The following is a 16,638-nucleotide window of genomic DNA, read 5'->3' on the forward strand; positions in this document are numbered from 1 at the left end:
AGCACTTAAGCATCTGCTTAACTCTAAATTTATAAATCATCCGATTGACGGCAATGGGGATTACCCACATCCTTGAAGTTAAGCATGTATTTAAGAGCTTTGCTGGGTTGAAGCCATGGTGCTCAGCACCTTGCTGGATCGAGCCCTTTCTGCAGAGAGGAAGGCAGGGGGCAATTGCCTGTTTTGCAAAGAGAAAGAGTGCATGGGTCAGGGAAATTCAGCCTAGGTCAGTGATCCTGGCCACCCCTCCCTCCATGTGATTTTAAATCAGTAGCAGAATGTATAACCTCACATCTCTTAAAAAATTTTCTAAAGCACTGTTCCAAACAAAGACAGTCCTGTTTCCATCACAAGTTGGGGGTGGGGGAATCCTGCCTAGAAGTAGCAGAGTGATCAGAAAAGATTGTCTTTGCCCTTGACCTGTGAAATGTCTCATTATGGGATCTCTGAAAAGTGCTGATCTGTTAAGTGTTTAAGCGACACAATGTGCCTTCGATGCTTCTGCAGTTGGAGAACCGGTGCCAATCTGATCAGCATTAACTACAGTTGCAGAGGTTTGCCACATCCTAGAGCTATCACTTTGCCTTACCTCGCTAATAACACTCCCCATTTATTCCACTCTCCCCCCTCCCACCTTACTTCCTCCCTTGTGTCAGTGTGTGCATGCATTTGCATGTCTTTCTATCCGCTCTCTGGTGTATTTTACCTCTTGTGACAGCTGCAGGCTCCTCCTGCAATCTGCAAAGGGAAACTTCCCTGCAATAGGCTTGGCTCTTCCTCTCTGATCCCAAGTCCACTTGCCTCAAACTAAGACTCCCCAGAAAGGAAACTTGGCTCCCTCCCTTCCCCCCATCTGTCCAAACTGCATAGCAGTGCAGTGCCCACAGCTGCTATTTTTCCTGAGCTGCAGCTTCAGGTTGTTGCTGCCTACTCCTGGCTACTGTTTCAGTCTCTTTGCTGCTTTCTCCCCTCTCTCAAGGTAGGTGGTTTCTTTTTTTTTTTGACTCCCTAAGATCTCTCACCAGTAACTGCATCATCCCCTTACTGATCTGCTTTCAGCATGATTTTAAGTCCTCGGGGTGGGGGGTGGGGGGGACAACAACAGTGTAATAGTTGGCTAGTGCTTTGAATGTTTACATTTTGCAGCAGTATCTTAGTCACTTTCTGGAATATTGCAGATGTCTCAAAGCGCGGAAGCTGCAAAGGAAGAATGCTAAAGGAGCAACGGCTCAGGATCAGAAGCAAAGGTGCTTCAAAGTAAAGTCTGCTCCCTTCTGAACTTTCTTCTCTGTGACTAAGTGTTTGCAAGGGGGCTCAGAATACTGTGTAATTTCTTTGGGGGAAGCAATTTAGGGTAGTCAGTGGTCCATGTAGTCCTGTATCACAGCTGTGGTAGTGTCCAGTACCGGATGCTTCAGAGGAACATGTAAAAAACCCCTAATTAGTAATTAGATAATAATGTACCCCTGGGGAAGTTTTCTTCTACCCCCATGCACAGTGGTTGGCTTATGTTCTGGTGGATGTGTGTTTATAACCTTTTTTGAATGAGTGTTCTAGGTAGTGTAACTGTGGCTATTCTTATTATTCATATACATCTGTAAACCTGTTCTTAATCCTACGGGGCTCTTGCTCCATTGTAGAGGAAGTGCTACTTGCACTGTGAGATTAAACCCCTTGAGGCAATTGTTAAATAGCTGTGCCTTTTCTTTTTCTTTTAATGGCTGTGGATAAAATAGCTGGTCTTAAAGAAAACAAAGGAGACACGACAATGAGTCTGCAGGTGCTTTGATGTCAACCCTCCCCTGCCCCCCTCCCCCAATCCAAGTGAGGGCTTCCCATCCGTATAAACCTGCTGATGACCAGTGCTACTCTTAACAAGGCATAAGGCGCACTGGTCATTAGAGCCTTTGCCATTCTGTTAATGGAACAGTGAATGATTTGATCATGAAGGCTAATGCTAACCTAAAGCATTAGCATAGCTCTAGGTCTAGGGAAAGACCAGTGGCTGATTTTCACGGTTAAGCAATGCTTGGTGAATTTAAAAAGGGAAACAGCAAAAAGTGTAGAAGGATTCTCCTCTCATAGGATGGCTTTATTTTAAATAAATTACAGCCAAGTCTCCCATTTTACCCCAAACATCCTCTCTGAAGCCAGCTTAACTGAAAGCAAGACCTGTGTCCCTCTGGATAAGTCCTGCGGAGGTACTGCCAAGATGTAAATGAAAAAGCTATGAACTCCAGTACAACAAGGACTCATAAAGGATAGGGCAACAGACCTCTCACAAGTCTTGGGAGACAGGCCAGTCCTTGCCTACAGACAGCCCCCCAGCCTGAAGCAAATACTCACCAGCAACCACATACCACACAACAGAACCACTAATCCAGGAACCTATCCTTGCAACAAAGCCCGTTGCCAACTGTGCCCACATATCTATTCAGGGGACACCATCACAGGGCCTAATAACATCAGCCACACTATCAGAGGCTCGTTCACCTGCACATCCACCAATGTGATATATGCCATCATGTGCCAGCAATGCCCCTCTGCCATGTACATTGGTCAAACTGGACAGTCTCTACATAAAAGCATAAATGGACACAAATCAGATGTAAAGAATTATAACATTCATAAACCAGTCGGAGAACACTTCAATCTCTCTGATCACGCGATTACAGACATGAAAGTTGCAATTCTTCAACAAAAAAACTTCAAATCCAGACTCCAGCGAGAAACTGTTGAATTGGAATTCATTTGCAAATTGGATACAATTAACTTAGGCTTGAATAGAGACTGGGAGTGGCTAAGTCATTATGCAAGGTAACCTATTTCCCCTTGTTTTTTCCTAACCTCCCCCCCAGACATTCTTGTTAAACCCTGGATTTGTGCTGGAAATGGCCCACCTTGATTATCATACACATTGTAAGGGGAGTGGTCACTTTAGATAAGCTATTACCAGAGGAGAGTGGGTTTGTGTGTGTGGGGGGGGGGGGGGGGGCGGGGGTGAGAACCTGGATTTGTGCTGGAAATGGCCCAACTTGATTATCATACACATTGTAAGGAGAGTGATCACTTTAGATAAGCTATTACCAGCAGGAGAGTGGGGTGGGAGGAGGTATTTTTTCATGCTTTGTGTGTATAAAAAGATCTTCTACACTTTCCACAGTATGCATCCAATGAAGTGAGCTGTAGCTCACGAAAGCTCATGCTCAAATAAATTGGTTAGTCTCTAAGGTGCCACAAGTACTCCTTTTCTTTTTGTGAATACAGACTAACACGGCTGTTACTCTGAGACCTCTAACAATTGCTGGTGGTGGCTTTGCTATAATGTGAGGACATCACTATGGGATCCTGTTTTATGGCCATTATCACAACATAATGTCATATAGGCTGTGTTTTGAGTTTATTAGTAGATGTGAAGTACCTATCCTCACTGCAGCCTTTTACTGTAGTAAGAGCAAAGCATCCTTCTGATGTGTTCTTGTTTGGTCAGAGAGTAAGTTCTGTAGGGGGAAAAGAGTTGCCCTTGGGGATATGTTAAAGGTCTGGAGTGATTCCTCAGCCTGTTCAGTTTAAAGACAGCAGCAGAAATCATGCTCTGATTTGTTTTATTATTGGAGATGTTTTCAGCCCTGTGAAATGAGCACTTGGGGTTCAGAGTTTTTTTTAATAGTTTGCATCATTTTTAGCCTTTTGTAAAAAGCAAACTTGCTCACTCTTTGCTAGTGAAAGTGAGCTCTGAGCGAGAGCTCAATTGCAGCAGTTCAAATGAATTGCCATTAGCTTGAACTTATAAAATGCTATGGAGATGGGATGCATTGTGGGCCTGATTCTGCATGGTGCGGGCATCCCCCTGAGTGCTCTCAACTCCTGTTAACATCATGGGGAAGTGAGGATGCTGAACTTCTCGTACTGGTACTCAGCACCTCACAGGATCAGCCTCTCCTAAATTGCTGATGGTGATTAGTTTGTAGTAGTACAGGATCAGTGATGAATGCATGTCCTATGCTGTAATAATTTTACTTCAGAAAGGGAAATAAAATATATTTTAGAAAAAGTACTATTAACTGCCAGATTTTGTTACCCTTACTGACATTAAATGGTACCTTTCTCGGCAAGTCATCCTGTGGAGGCCAGTGAGATTACTCATGGAGTAAAGCACTCTTCGACATGAGTAAGGTTATTGGAATCTGGCTTTAAGGTCAAAGATGAACCCAAATCAAATGTCCTGCTACAAAGGGGAGGAGTGGGTTGGAATCCAATTGCAGATCCAGGTCTGAATTGCACAAATCGCCAGTTTCTTTAGAATGGGTTGAATCCATCCCCTAGAACTGACACTTCCAACTCCGAACTTCAGAATGTTAGAAATCCCAAACTGAAATGAGTGGCTTGGGCCCATTTTATTCAGCTCTCAAGTCGGGAGAGACTTAAACACTTGCTTAACTTTTGACTTCAAGGGGACTTCCGCACATTCTTAGTGTTAACCTTTCCTGACTCAGGGTCTGAGGCTGGCTGAGAGTTTGTGCTATTGCATTGCTAAGCTTTGGAAAGAAAAACAAAAGTTAGCAAGAAGAAGCTGGAGTGTGAAGCTGCGGGGAAAATGGAATCGGGCAGGAAAGAGGATGGGTTGGTGAGAGGTGAGCTAGTGTGTTTGTTTGTGAGAGAGAACTCACAGCCAGGAGGGAGTCAAAAGCTTAGTCAGAGGAGACAAACCACATGGGTCAAGGTTATAGGAGCTGGTTGTCCTTCTTTCTCTGTTTCAAATATCTTTATTGATTGAAGATGAATAAAACAAGCCCCACTCATGAAGCCAGTCTTGGAAAGAAACCTCCTCTGTGTTTCTCTTTCTCTGTTTGCTGTAGCATTCATCTCACTCTGTTCTGTAGTCTTCTTTCCAAGCTGCGTATGATCAGCACCCTCTTCCCACCTTGTTGGGTCTGCCCCTGCACCACAGCGCTGCCTGGCTCTGCTCAGTTTTCTGCCATGATCCCTGGATAATGAAGATGTCACAATTTTCCAGAGTTCCACATTCCATTTGGCCTAGTATGCGTTTCATTCTACGATGGGCATTTTTGGCCAACTTTATCTTTTTTTATTTTAAGCAGCGTTTGCAACCAATCCGTTTTGCTGCCCCATCTGTCTTCTTCCCCCCCCTCCCCCATTCTCTCCCCACATGACTTCCTTTCTAACTTCATAGTGATTTTCATCTGTCCAAAGAAGACCACATGAATAAAATGTTAAGCATTTTAGCATCTGATCCAGCAGTCCTTACTCGGATACAAGTCCCATTGACCTACCACGGCAGTTTTGACTGAGTAAGGACTTCAGGTTCATATCCATAACCTTTCCTTCGACCTCTGTGTATTGTGTTTTAATGATCCTTCCTTTTTTATGTTGCAATTCTGAGAGTTTTGCCACTTTTAATTAAATCATGTTGCTTGCTGAATCAACCTGTTAGTTCTGCTTATAAAGGGTAGTTCCCATTTTTTTAATTAGCTTGCGTTCTACCCTTAAATGGTCACAGAAAAATCTGAATCGCCTGCAAAGCCTCTCTTGCAGGGTTGAAGCCCTCCCACCCATGGATGGACCTGTACACTGTTGTTCTCTCATTTTAATTTCTGAACAGTGTCTACCTATGACAGGGAATAAGCGCGCTGTGTGTGTGTGTGCGTGTGGCTTGAGGTGCTTATATAAAAATAAGCCTATATTAATGGTCTGTATGTAAACACGTAAAGGATGAGCTGTCCAGTAGGTGAGTTATAACTCATCTGCAGCTCATCCCGTCACCCTAGAACTCTCATTATCTGCAGTGGGAACTCTGGCTACCAAAAGAATAATGAATTGAGTTCCTAATGATTACAGTAGAGGGTCTGAGACTCAGGACTCGGGGGTTTTATTCCTGGCCCTGCATCTAGCTTGCTGTGTGATTTTTAAGTAAATGGCCTAAATGTTCTGTGCCTCAGTTTCCCATCTGTAAAATACATAGAGAGGTTTATGATGAACAATTAATATTTGCAAAGAATGTTGAGGTCAGGATGTGAGGTTCTATGAAGATTTAAAGTGGGATTATTCATTAAGATAGTGTTTTCTAGTTACCCCCCGCCCCTCCCACATACACACACTCATACCCTTAAGTAACAGACATAATGGAATTGGAGCTACAGAAGATAAATATGAATAAGTTAAAATATTTCTGTGAAGGAAGTTGAAAGAATAATTTCTTTGGCATTCGTAAATAGTCAGTAATGGATGACCATGCCCACAGTAAATTTATTTGACATTCGTAATTAGTCAGTAATGGATAACCATGCCCACTGTAATTGAAAATCAAATTTTACAGTGGATTTATTAAAGGTAAAGAAAAATCTGTAACCTTATGTAATTCCTAAACTGAGTATATCATGTGCCATGATCTGATTTGCAATTTCCTCTAATTTATTCATTAGTTGAAGGAATTTTATTATTTTTTAGGAGGTTCTTTTAACTCTCTGACTTGACACAGACAGCTGTGAGTATTTGCTATCTGAGCTGTGTTGGCTAGTTGGGACTGGTCAGACAGGTGACATGGTATTATTTCTGTTCCCGTGGTTGAATTGAGAATGTCATTACTTCCAGTTTGTCTTCTCACTCCTGGTAACTTAAAACGCGTGACTTTGAAATTCAGTTCCCATGAACTTTCACGCAGTAAAACTTGATTGCATGAAGGTGTGTGGGAAGCAAATACCTGAGGCATGGCTGAAGCAAATTCATTGAGGGCCAGATTCTGATTCCCTACTCACATTACTCACAGCCCTAAAAATGCACAGTGATTATTTGTGGAATTGTTTTTAGTGTTCACTCAGCCCCACCCAGTCTTTCCTGTGCCATAAAGTTCTTTATTTCATTCTCTTTCACACATGCTATTAGATTGCATTTTCAGTAAACACTATATAGAGGCAAGGATCTTACATTTTTTGTATGTAAGAACCCAGTGTTACAACTTACCTCCCTGGCATAGTAACATACGCAGCCAGCAGACTTAGAATAATATCATGTTAAAGAGACTGTGGGCCTGATCATGCACTCCCAGTGCACTGTCAAATCCTACTGTAGTCAATGGAAATTTGAGGTACATTGGGCGTATGGCATGAAGCCTGTGTAACATGTTTATTAAGGTTTATATGCAAACTTAACTTTCGTTTGGGGCTCAGTTGTCAACCCTTACTCGTGGTGATGAGCATCTACCCTTGTGAGGAGACTAACTGAAGTCAATGGAACTACTCCTTGGAGTGAGGGCTCAGCAGTAGAAGGGACGCACAGTTGGATCCTTGACGTCTACTCCTCTGGGTTTGTACAGCACTTAGCACAGTGGGGCCCTGATCTTGATTAGTTGTGAGGGGCTGCTGATCAAGAATAATAATGATGTTCTTCTCTTTTCTGAGACTCACTTGGTTTCGACATCATACGTTAACAGCCTGGCAAACGTGTGGCGACGAATTTGCACTGTTCCTTTGTCTGTGACAATGATGGCGAGTTGCTTCTTTTCTCTTTCCCCAGGTTCTAAACATAGAAAGTTCCACAAATCTTCTGAGGGAGTACTAGATGGTAATGCTAACTTCAGTGCTATGCGTCCCAGGCTGGTGATGTAACTGCACGAGAGAACTTTGGGCAAACTTCACCATGGGCGCAAACACCTCCAGCAAGCCACCGGTCTTCGATGAAAATGAAGAGGGTAAGAGCACTTTTTTACTGTTTTGTTTAAACAACACAGATGGTCCCTATGTGTATTCCACACGTGGAATATGCATGTGCACCAGGCACCGCACTTTCTTGTGAGCAGTGTCCATTGTCCTGCACCTGCGCTGCAGCTCTCCTTGGGCTTCCAGTGTATAGGAAGGGCAGTGGGGGCCTGGGCATAAAGGGCAGTGTGGGCCGACATCCCTCGAGTTCCTTCTTACCACCGTATGGTCTGGGCTGGAATCTTCAGTGTCCTCTGCTCCTTTTGTTGTGTCATTCCTGTAAGAATTGCGTAGAGTTCATTTTTTAGTAGTTTATCTACGGTATGCTATACTACAAGTTAGATAGCGTTTTTTCCCCTTCCCAGGGACTTCCCCCCCAAGAAGTCTGGCATTATGCCCCGAGTCCTCGGGTTCAAAAACTGTGTCTCCTGCCCTCAAACCTTATCTGTGAGAGACTAACATGCCTGGGTGATGCTCACATTTCTGCCAAATGCAGCATCTATCTCTCTTCTGACCCTCAAGAGTTCTGGGGGGAGGAACTGAGACTCAGAAAACACCTCATAGAGAAGGCAATGAAGCCCAGTCAGATCTGGGCTGGGGACCCTCCCCTATAGATTAGCCTCAACAAGCAGGCAGTGCCCTCTGTGCATGAGCTCAGGAATGGAGGCTAATCCTGTTAAGCCTAAAGAGATGGCTTCAGAGGAGAGAAAGGGGCACTCTCATAGACATAAGGACAAGTTATCTATGTCTAAGATTGCCCGGAAAAGAAGGGATCCTTCTCTGACCCTGTCAGACTCAGGAAAGCCAGCACACCTGGGTGCTAAGGTCTTAGGCCCAACTAAATCTTTTCAACAAGAGAAGGAGGCGTCCAAGGGTATGTATCGAACAGTTCTAAAACCGGCTCTGGTGGTGAAGATTCAGGATAGACAGCTCCTGGTGCTTCCATCCACTTTGGGTACCTAGGCTGTACTAATAGCAACATGGCCCTGGTGGGAGCTGACTGCCATGGTGACCAGAGAGTCTCCGGCTCAGCCAGCTCCACCAGTGGACTCTCCTCATACTCCAGGACAGTCAGAGACATACATCTCCCCGGAAGACATATTTACCCTCCTCATTCGCATTCACAGATCCTATTGGGTCCATGTATATTCTGGGTTGTTGTTACACCAGAGGAGGAGTCTGCCACAAGGAGACAGTGTCATTCTCCCATTCCACCCACCAGCCTTGAAACACAGTCCTCAGTACTCTTGATCCTGCTGGTGATGATCTGGCCTTTGCTTCCAATCAGTCGGAGGCTCCACAGGATTCTTTGCAGCACTGAGGAGAGGTGGCCCCAGACAGAACCGCTAGAAGATGAGGGTTCCAACCTCCAACCAGACACAACTGGCCAAGGGACATGTGGTACCCTATACTGTGGGGTCCCCCCTCCATTAGTGGATCCATCTTATTGCCAGTATTGGGGATCATGGGAACCCTACCCCAGACACCCAGGCTCAGTGCACAAATCCTGCTTGCCATTGCCTGGCCATATGCAACCATGGAGTATTTGGAGGAGGAAGAAGGATCTGACAGTTCCAATGGTTCCAGGATCAATCCCATCATTATCACTGGATGAGGCAGCTTCTCCATCTTCTCCATCTCTGCTGGATGACTTTAAACAATACCAAGAGCTCATGCACAGGGTAGTGGCAGAGCTACAAATCCAGCTGGAGGAAACTCAGGATCCTCAGCACAGCTTACTAGACACTCTGCAGCCCTCCCGTCCCACAGTGTCCTTCCCCATCAACAAGGTCATCATGGATCTAGCAAAGGCGGTCTGGCACAGCCCTGCTTCTTGTGCTCCCACTCCTCAGAGCGCTAAGAAGTGCTACTTTGTCCCATCCCAGGGGGAAGAGTTCTTGTTTTCTCACCCTCCGTCAAACTCCCTGGTGGTGCAGGGGGCTACAAAGCGGCCCAAGCAAGAGCACTCAAAGGCTACTTCCTCTGATAAGGGATACAAGAGACTCAACCTTCTAGGAAGAAAGGTCTTCTCTTCCACCTTCCTCCAGTTCAGGCTCTTTAATTATCAGGCTGTCAATAACCTCAGTTTTCAATGGGATAGATAAGTTCAACCATGAACAAGACACCTAGAGTGAAATGTGACTCTGAGATCTACAGAATAGCCCCTGTTCTGTAATCGCTGATCACCCAAACTTATTGGATAAGCAAAGGCCATTCATGCCTTCTGACTGCACACACCAGCTATGACTTCACTTGCCTTTCCCAACTACCAAATGGCTTATAATGCCCACCTGAGGGTGGCATTTGAAGAGGGATCCTCCCCTTGGGAGCCAGTGGTTTTGAGAAGTGCCAGGAGAATCCCCTGGTGATTTGAGGGTGAGAACTGCAGGGTTTTGGAAATGGTAAGAGAGCTTCTTGTGGGGTTGGCAATCACGAGGAGTGCTGGAGTCGCCAATCGTGAGCAGTGCTGGTTTGAAGGGTGGTGGGAAAACAACTTGAGGACGGGGCGTTTCCCTGCCTGCCTGCTTTAGGCTTGGTGGGAAAGCTGCTTCAGGGGTGTCAGCATCCTCGTTGGAGGTTCTTGATAACTTTGCACTTCCAGGCCACTAGTTGGTACTAGTTGTCACCATGAAACTAGAGCTCAGGGCTGGTGTTACAGAACATGAGCACGCATTATCCCAATACTAGCGCTGAGAGACAGTTGCCTTGGTGTTGCTATGATTATAGATGCAGCCTTTCAAATATTGTCCCATAAACTTCCTGATGTACAGCGAGAGTCAGTTTATTAACTGCCCTATATGCTTCCACATGGCTGCATTAAATGCAATACATAAATAAATACAATTCATAAAATACAGGTGACTCGTCATATAAGCTACTAGCCTAGACCAATAAATACTGGTCAAATACTGAAAGATCACAAAAAGAAAAGGAGGACTTGTGGCACCTTAGAGACTAACCAATTTATTCGAGCATAAGCTTTCGTGAGCTACAGCTCACTTCATCGGATGCATGGTGCCACAAGTGCTCCTTTTCTTTTTGCAAATACAGACTAACACGGCTGCTACTCTGAAACCTGAAAGATCACAGTACTTAATCATTAAAATGCTCAGTTTATCTTAGCAAACTTTGACTTCCACAGGAAGTTTTCAGTTTGGTTCAGCATCTTATGAAATATATTTGATATTTATCAGTTGCAAAATGAAATCTTTGAAGTGCCTTTTCGATAACACTCACAATAACCTTTCATATTCTTTATGCATGATGAAAGACAGCAAAATATTAAAAATACTGGAATGGTTGGAACAATTTTGTTTACTAGTTGCTCAGACAAGGGGTAGAGAAGGAACAGGAAACTACATACAAACTGGTGTCCAATCAGCAGCCTGCTGCTAGTCCTCTGATCCCACTGAGTCAGCAGGTACAGCATCTGGTTGCAGGGCCGTAGTTGCGATTCCCTTATCTGTTTTCACAGTGTGGTGGCAGCTCTTGCTCTGTAACCCTATGGGCCTGGGTTGGAGGCTGGCAAAGGATGGAAGTGTTATGGGGGTAGCATGCCCTAGTCTCGGGTGAAGGGAGCTCCTGCAGCCAGAACTCCCTTTTCTGGTTATCAGGAATGGTGTTGATGGGCTGTACTGTATGCTCAGATGGGCATTCCTTAGCTAGCCAGAGAAATAGGGAGCAGGGGTGTGTGCTGGAGCCCAAGCAGAAACCAGTGCCACCCCCAAGTCTATTTCAGGCCTGTGCCTCAGAGCACAGTCTACCATTCAAACACCAAATTCACGAAGTAACAGAAAACAGGTCTGGGCCCTGGGCACTGCAGGGCTCCGAGAGTCTCTCTTCACCTCCCTGAAAAGGATACAGCCCTTCCTTTAGTCCCCTGCTGAACCTGTCAGGCAAGCAGTCCTTAGCTGTTTCCAGCTGTTTCACCCTGCCACAGTGTGGAAATGGGGAGCTGGGGAATACTGGCCTGCCTTGCTGCACAGCAATAGGGCAGAATGCCTGCCTGTCTCTCCGGAGAGCACTAGGAGAGGAACGTTGGTTGTACACCAGCTAACACGCCCTGGACTCAAGGACATAGAGCTGCCTAGGGGCCTGCCAGCTCCTAAGTGTGCTTGTTGCAGTGCATAAGGCACCCCAAGTGCTGACACGCTGTTCCTTTTTACAGCAAGAGCAATTACACCCAGCAGTGTATTCCCCTCCACTATCCTGCGCCATCCTTCCCTGATTCTGCAGCCCCAGGTCATGGCTGCTACCATGCCATTCCCCTACCCTCTGTTTGCTGTGCTCTAAGGCAGGATTTCACTCTCTGAGCTTGCTCAGGGAGTGGATTTATGATGATGTCCTCCAAATGTTATGAAGTCTGATACACGACTTCCATTATTGCTTACCGGATTGCTGGTGTCATAATAAATGCTGAGTAAGTACACGGACAACAGTAACCTGCACTTGGGCTAAACTGGCTGCTGGCCTCACTCCCTGATTATTATTAAACTACTGTTGCTTATTTTGCATTAAAGTAATTGGAAAAAATGGAAGACAAACTCCATTTTGAGATTCTCCTGGAGGTTGCACCTCTTATTGCTGTACATTCGAACGCTCAGTATTGGCTTCAGTCATAAATAACTGCCAGCACTAACTCTCTGCTATATATATAGTTGGCTGATTTTCACTTTTCCCCTGGCCTTCCTTGGAGTGGCATGGCTGGGAGATTGTTGGTGACAAAGAGACTTATCACATTAGCTGGGTCTCATTCATTTCCCATGGATTTGACACGCCTTGCACAACATCAGAGCCATTTGGCTTTGCTGATGGACACTTTTATTAACTGAAAATTCAATACATTGGTAAGAGACGCAGTACCCTCTGTAAAGCAACTGTCCTAGCTGCCATTAATCTTTCAGGACAGGTGCTTTCCTGTGAGAGGAGCATCAGTGTTTGTCTGGAATGTGGCTGGTTGTAATGGATGAAAGCTGACAGGGCATTCAGCTTAGATGTGTAGATCCGTTGTATGGCAAATGGAGTTGGGTTTTTCCAGATGTGAAGCACTGTTGCCACATGCCATGCAAGGGTCAAAAAGTTCAGTGAATTTGATGTGTATGTTAGTAATTACTTTCTTTTCATCTGTAGACAAGAGAAAAGCATTTTCAATCGTTAATGTCACATCTCAAAGGGTTAAATCAGTGTTCTCAAACTTTTATACTGGTGACCCCTTTCACATAGCAAGCCTCTGAGTGCGACCCCCCCCTTATAAAGTAAAAACACTTTTTAATATATTTAATTTCATTATAAATGCTGGAGGCAAAGCAGGGTTTGGGGTGGAGGCTGACAGCTCGCGACCCCCAATGTAATATCCTCGATACCCCCCTGAGGGGTCCTGACCCCCAGTTTGAGAACCCCTAGGTTAAATATACTAGAACTATTCATAAACACTATGAGGGGTGGGAGACATGGCAGAAAGCTAAGGATTTCCCTGCTTAGGGGAGGATTTTCCAGGCATAGGCCCCAATTCAGGAAAACACTTAAGTATGTGCTAAAATCTTTCCCTCTTCAGGAAAGGCATTTAAAGTATGTGCTTAAGTCCCATTGAACTCAATGGGATTGAAGCACTTGCTGAAAGTTAAGTATGTGAGTAAACGCTTTCCTGATCAGGGAAGCTTTCGCAGCTTTAATTCACACTGGAATGGCAAATCAAAAGTACTACTGCTATGGTGTGAGTTGAGGAGCGTAACTTAAAAAATAACATTATACTCTTTGCAGGCAGATTCTGATCATGCTACAACCTGCACATCATCATCATCATACATGTGCACGTGCACAACCATTCATCCAAAGCTCTCAAAGCACTTTACATGTGATATTATTTCCATTATACAGTCAGTAACAATGAAGCACAAAGAAGATGTGCCCAAATTGACATAATATCTGATCCTGTGCCCATTGGAGTCAGTGACAATGATTCCATTGACTTCAGCAAGTGCAAGTCCATAATGAGCCAGCGGCAGATTCAGAAATAGACCAAGGTGCCCTTCCTGTCTCCTAGCCAGCTGTCATGTCCAGGGCATCTCACTGCCTCTCTTAAAGTGAACTGAAAATTCCTCCTCCTCCAGATGTGGACTCTAATAGGGACTGTGGCATGGACACTTTTAAAATCATTATCCCTATATGGGATGGTCTGTCCTAAACGGCAGATTGTAAAAACCTGTGCTTTTATTTCCCCCCAAGTAAAACAGGTTGGATGTTTTGTGCTGGGCAGTGTCTTTTATTACATTTTCTAGTTAAATCTATTTTTTTACGATCATAAGCTCTTTGGGGGGAGCGACAGTCTCTTTCATTCCATTTGTGCAGTGCCAAGGACAATGGTGTCCTGATCCTGATTGTGATCCATGGGCACTATCACAATACAAATAGATGATAATGGTAATACTTAATGCCAAGTGCAGATAGTTGTTTGACAATCTGCATGAATCCCATAAGTCTAATGTTCATATAAAATAAGCATTCAAAACTATCAGAGCTACTAGTTGTCAGGTTAACTCATGCTTGATAACATTATTTAAAAGGAGTTATTTTTATTAGTTGGTTCTTGTTTTCACTAAGTCTCATTGAGGATCTGATCTTCAGCCTACTGAAGCCAATAGAAAGACAATATGGCTTTGGATTGCCTTATTGCTGTAACCTTTGTTCTACCTCCTCCCATCCTCTCTGTGCTGTTTGTTAACCTTAACATCATGGAGATGTAGCATCACCACTTCTGCGTTGTAAGTCCTTTTTGGCAGGCACTGTGTGTTTGTGCTGTAAAGGGCCCAGCAACTTTGGGGCACTATAAAAAAATATTCCTTGAAGTCATTAGGAGCTCAAGGTGCAGAGGAACTCAGCATCTCACAGTATTGGGTCCTAATTGCATCTGCACATCAGGTAATTGCTTGCTCAGATATATTCTCCTGCAAATGTTGTTGGGCTCAGTTAACAGGAGAGCTGTTGAAAGACCCTGAATGTCAATTGCGTGATAAATTACTCATGGCAAGTACTTAGATCCAATGACTTGCCTATAAATTGTATTTATTTAAGGACAGATTCTGTCACCCTTACTCACACACCAGAATAGTACATTACTCTGTGAGTAGTTACCTTGATTTCAGTAGGTCTGTTTCTGGAGTAATGTACTACTCAGCATGAGTAAGAGTGGCAGAATCTGGCTCTCAGCGATTTGTCTGGCACCTATCACAACTGTAGGAAAGGTTTCAGAGTAACAGCCGTGTTAGTCTGTATTCGTAAAAAGAAAAAAGAAAAGGAGTACTTGTGGCACCTTAGAGACTAACCAGTTTATTTGAGCATGAGCTTTCGTGAGCTACAGCTCACTTCATCGGATGCATAGCATATCGTGGAAACTGCAGAAGACATTATATACACATAGGAAAGTGTTTCTTATAACACGGAGGTTCTCAAACTTTCATTGTGTGGCCCATGCCTTAATACAGACATCTCATGGACACTTCCCCTCTCATTTCTGATCTTATGGACTGTCTCTTCCCTATTTCCAATCCCTGTGTTAGCTATGGCCTTTACTGACATGGACAAGTGATATTAGAAAAGCATTTAATATATGCTTTGGGACTCTTAATGCGAAGTAGCAGCTGCAAACAATGAAAGCCAGCATCACATACCTGCCAAACTCTGTGGACAAACAGTAAGTGTTTCATGGACCAGGGGTTGACAGTCCTTGCCATAAACTGGTCCTCAGATCCCACCTTCCATTAAGGACTCACCTGCCATAAAATTGAAGCTGAGGCATGGAAAATGTGATGGGCCACAAAATGTCAATGTCATTTTTTGCAATAATAAACACCCCATTAAAATGCATGTTGAATTGCATGGCTAACTGGGATATGCAGTGGTTCTGATTGCATACATAGATTGAGAAACTGAGTATGCAGATGGACCCTTAGATATGCTGCTGGCTGTATGTTCAAGCAGGTACCCGACATATTCATTGCCAGCACAAATAAGGTGCACAATTATGCATGCATTTTTCCCATGCATCTAATTTTGAAAAATCACTCTGTAAATGTTCAGTCCAAGGCATGGCTGAACCAAAAAATAGGTACACTGAATGCAGTTTCACAGAGTAGGAGATCATGGAGATGTAGGATAATCCCAAGCAAATCAAGTTAGAGATGAGGAATAAGGAGAAACACTGAATTCAGGGCAAAAACTCAAACTAATGGATTTAAGGATGAATCATTCATCATTTTACAACATTGACTTTTTATGTGGGTAGCAAACGATGGCCTGATATCCAGCCCTGCACCCTAGGAAGATTAAAAATGGATAGCGTGACACTATGCCCCATATTCTTCATAGAGATAGTGTTATGATATGAATGACATAATTAAGATGTGTTTTATGCCAGTTGGGTCTTGTGAGATATCATTGGAAAGGTTATGATTTACTGAATAAGATTATCCTATTTCTATGCTCCGACAAATGGCCGATGTTAGGCTGGTGGGTCCTGCGCTTTTATTGGTGGGAAGCTAAAATACCGCCCCCTTGCCTCTGTTCTTGGGGCATCAGTGGCCTCACTAGTGGCCCAGGAAGCTGGTAAAGGAGGGAAGGGGTCTGGGTTTGCTCCTCACTCTGAGCCCCAGCCCCTCTCAACCCCTGTGAGTTCTTACTTTCTTCCCCCTTGGGTGGGGTACTTGCAGTCCTTAGATGCTGGGGAAGGGAGTCTCCCTCCCCTACTGGGCAGGATCCCCCTTACTTTGGGTCTCTGATTTTCCAAGTCTCACAGCACACCTCTAAGCTCCAGTCCTCTCCTCTTCCTCTGTATGCCTGAAGCAGGGGGTTTTATTAGGTTCCTAACAGGGCCTTAATTGACTGCAGGTGCTCCAATTAACCTGCAGCCACCTTCCCTAGTCTACAG

General features: G+C 44.4%; 1 protein-coding gene across 3 annotated transcripts in view; it reads left to right on the forward strand.

The window, feature by feature from the left end:
* Nucleotides 1–521: 521 nt before the first annotated feature.
* STK32A (serine/threonine kinase 32A) overlaps nucleotides 522–16,638 on the forward strand; it is a 92,221-nt gene continuing 76,104 nt past the window's right edge. The window contains exons 1-3 of one of the 3 annotated variants that reach the window (XM_074960540.1): nucleotides 522–979; nucleotides 1,179–1,247; nucleotides 7,534–7,708. In XM_074960540.1, the coding sequence (XP_074816641.1) occupies nucleotides 7,657–7,708 (52 nt within the window). In that variant the 5' untranslated portion in view covers nucleotides 522–979; nucleotides 1,179–1,247; nucleotides 7,534–7,656. The remainder of the gene's footprint in view (nucleotides 980–1,178; nucleotides 1,248–7,533; nucleotides 7,709–16,638) is intronic. The other 2 variants (XM_074960539.1, XM_074960541.1) reach the window with 2 other exon arrangements.

Source organism: Natator depressus, chromosome 8 (genome assembly GCF_965152275.1).
Source record: "Natator depressus isolate rNatDep1 chromosome 8, rNatDep2.hap1, whole genome shotgun sequence".
In the NCBI taxonomy this organism is placed as follows: Eukaryota; Metazoa; Chordata; order Testudines; family Cheloniidae; genus Natator; species Natator depressus.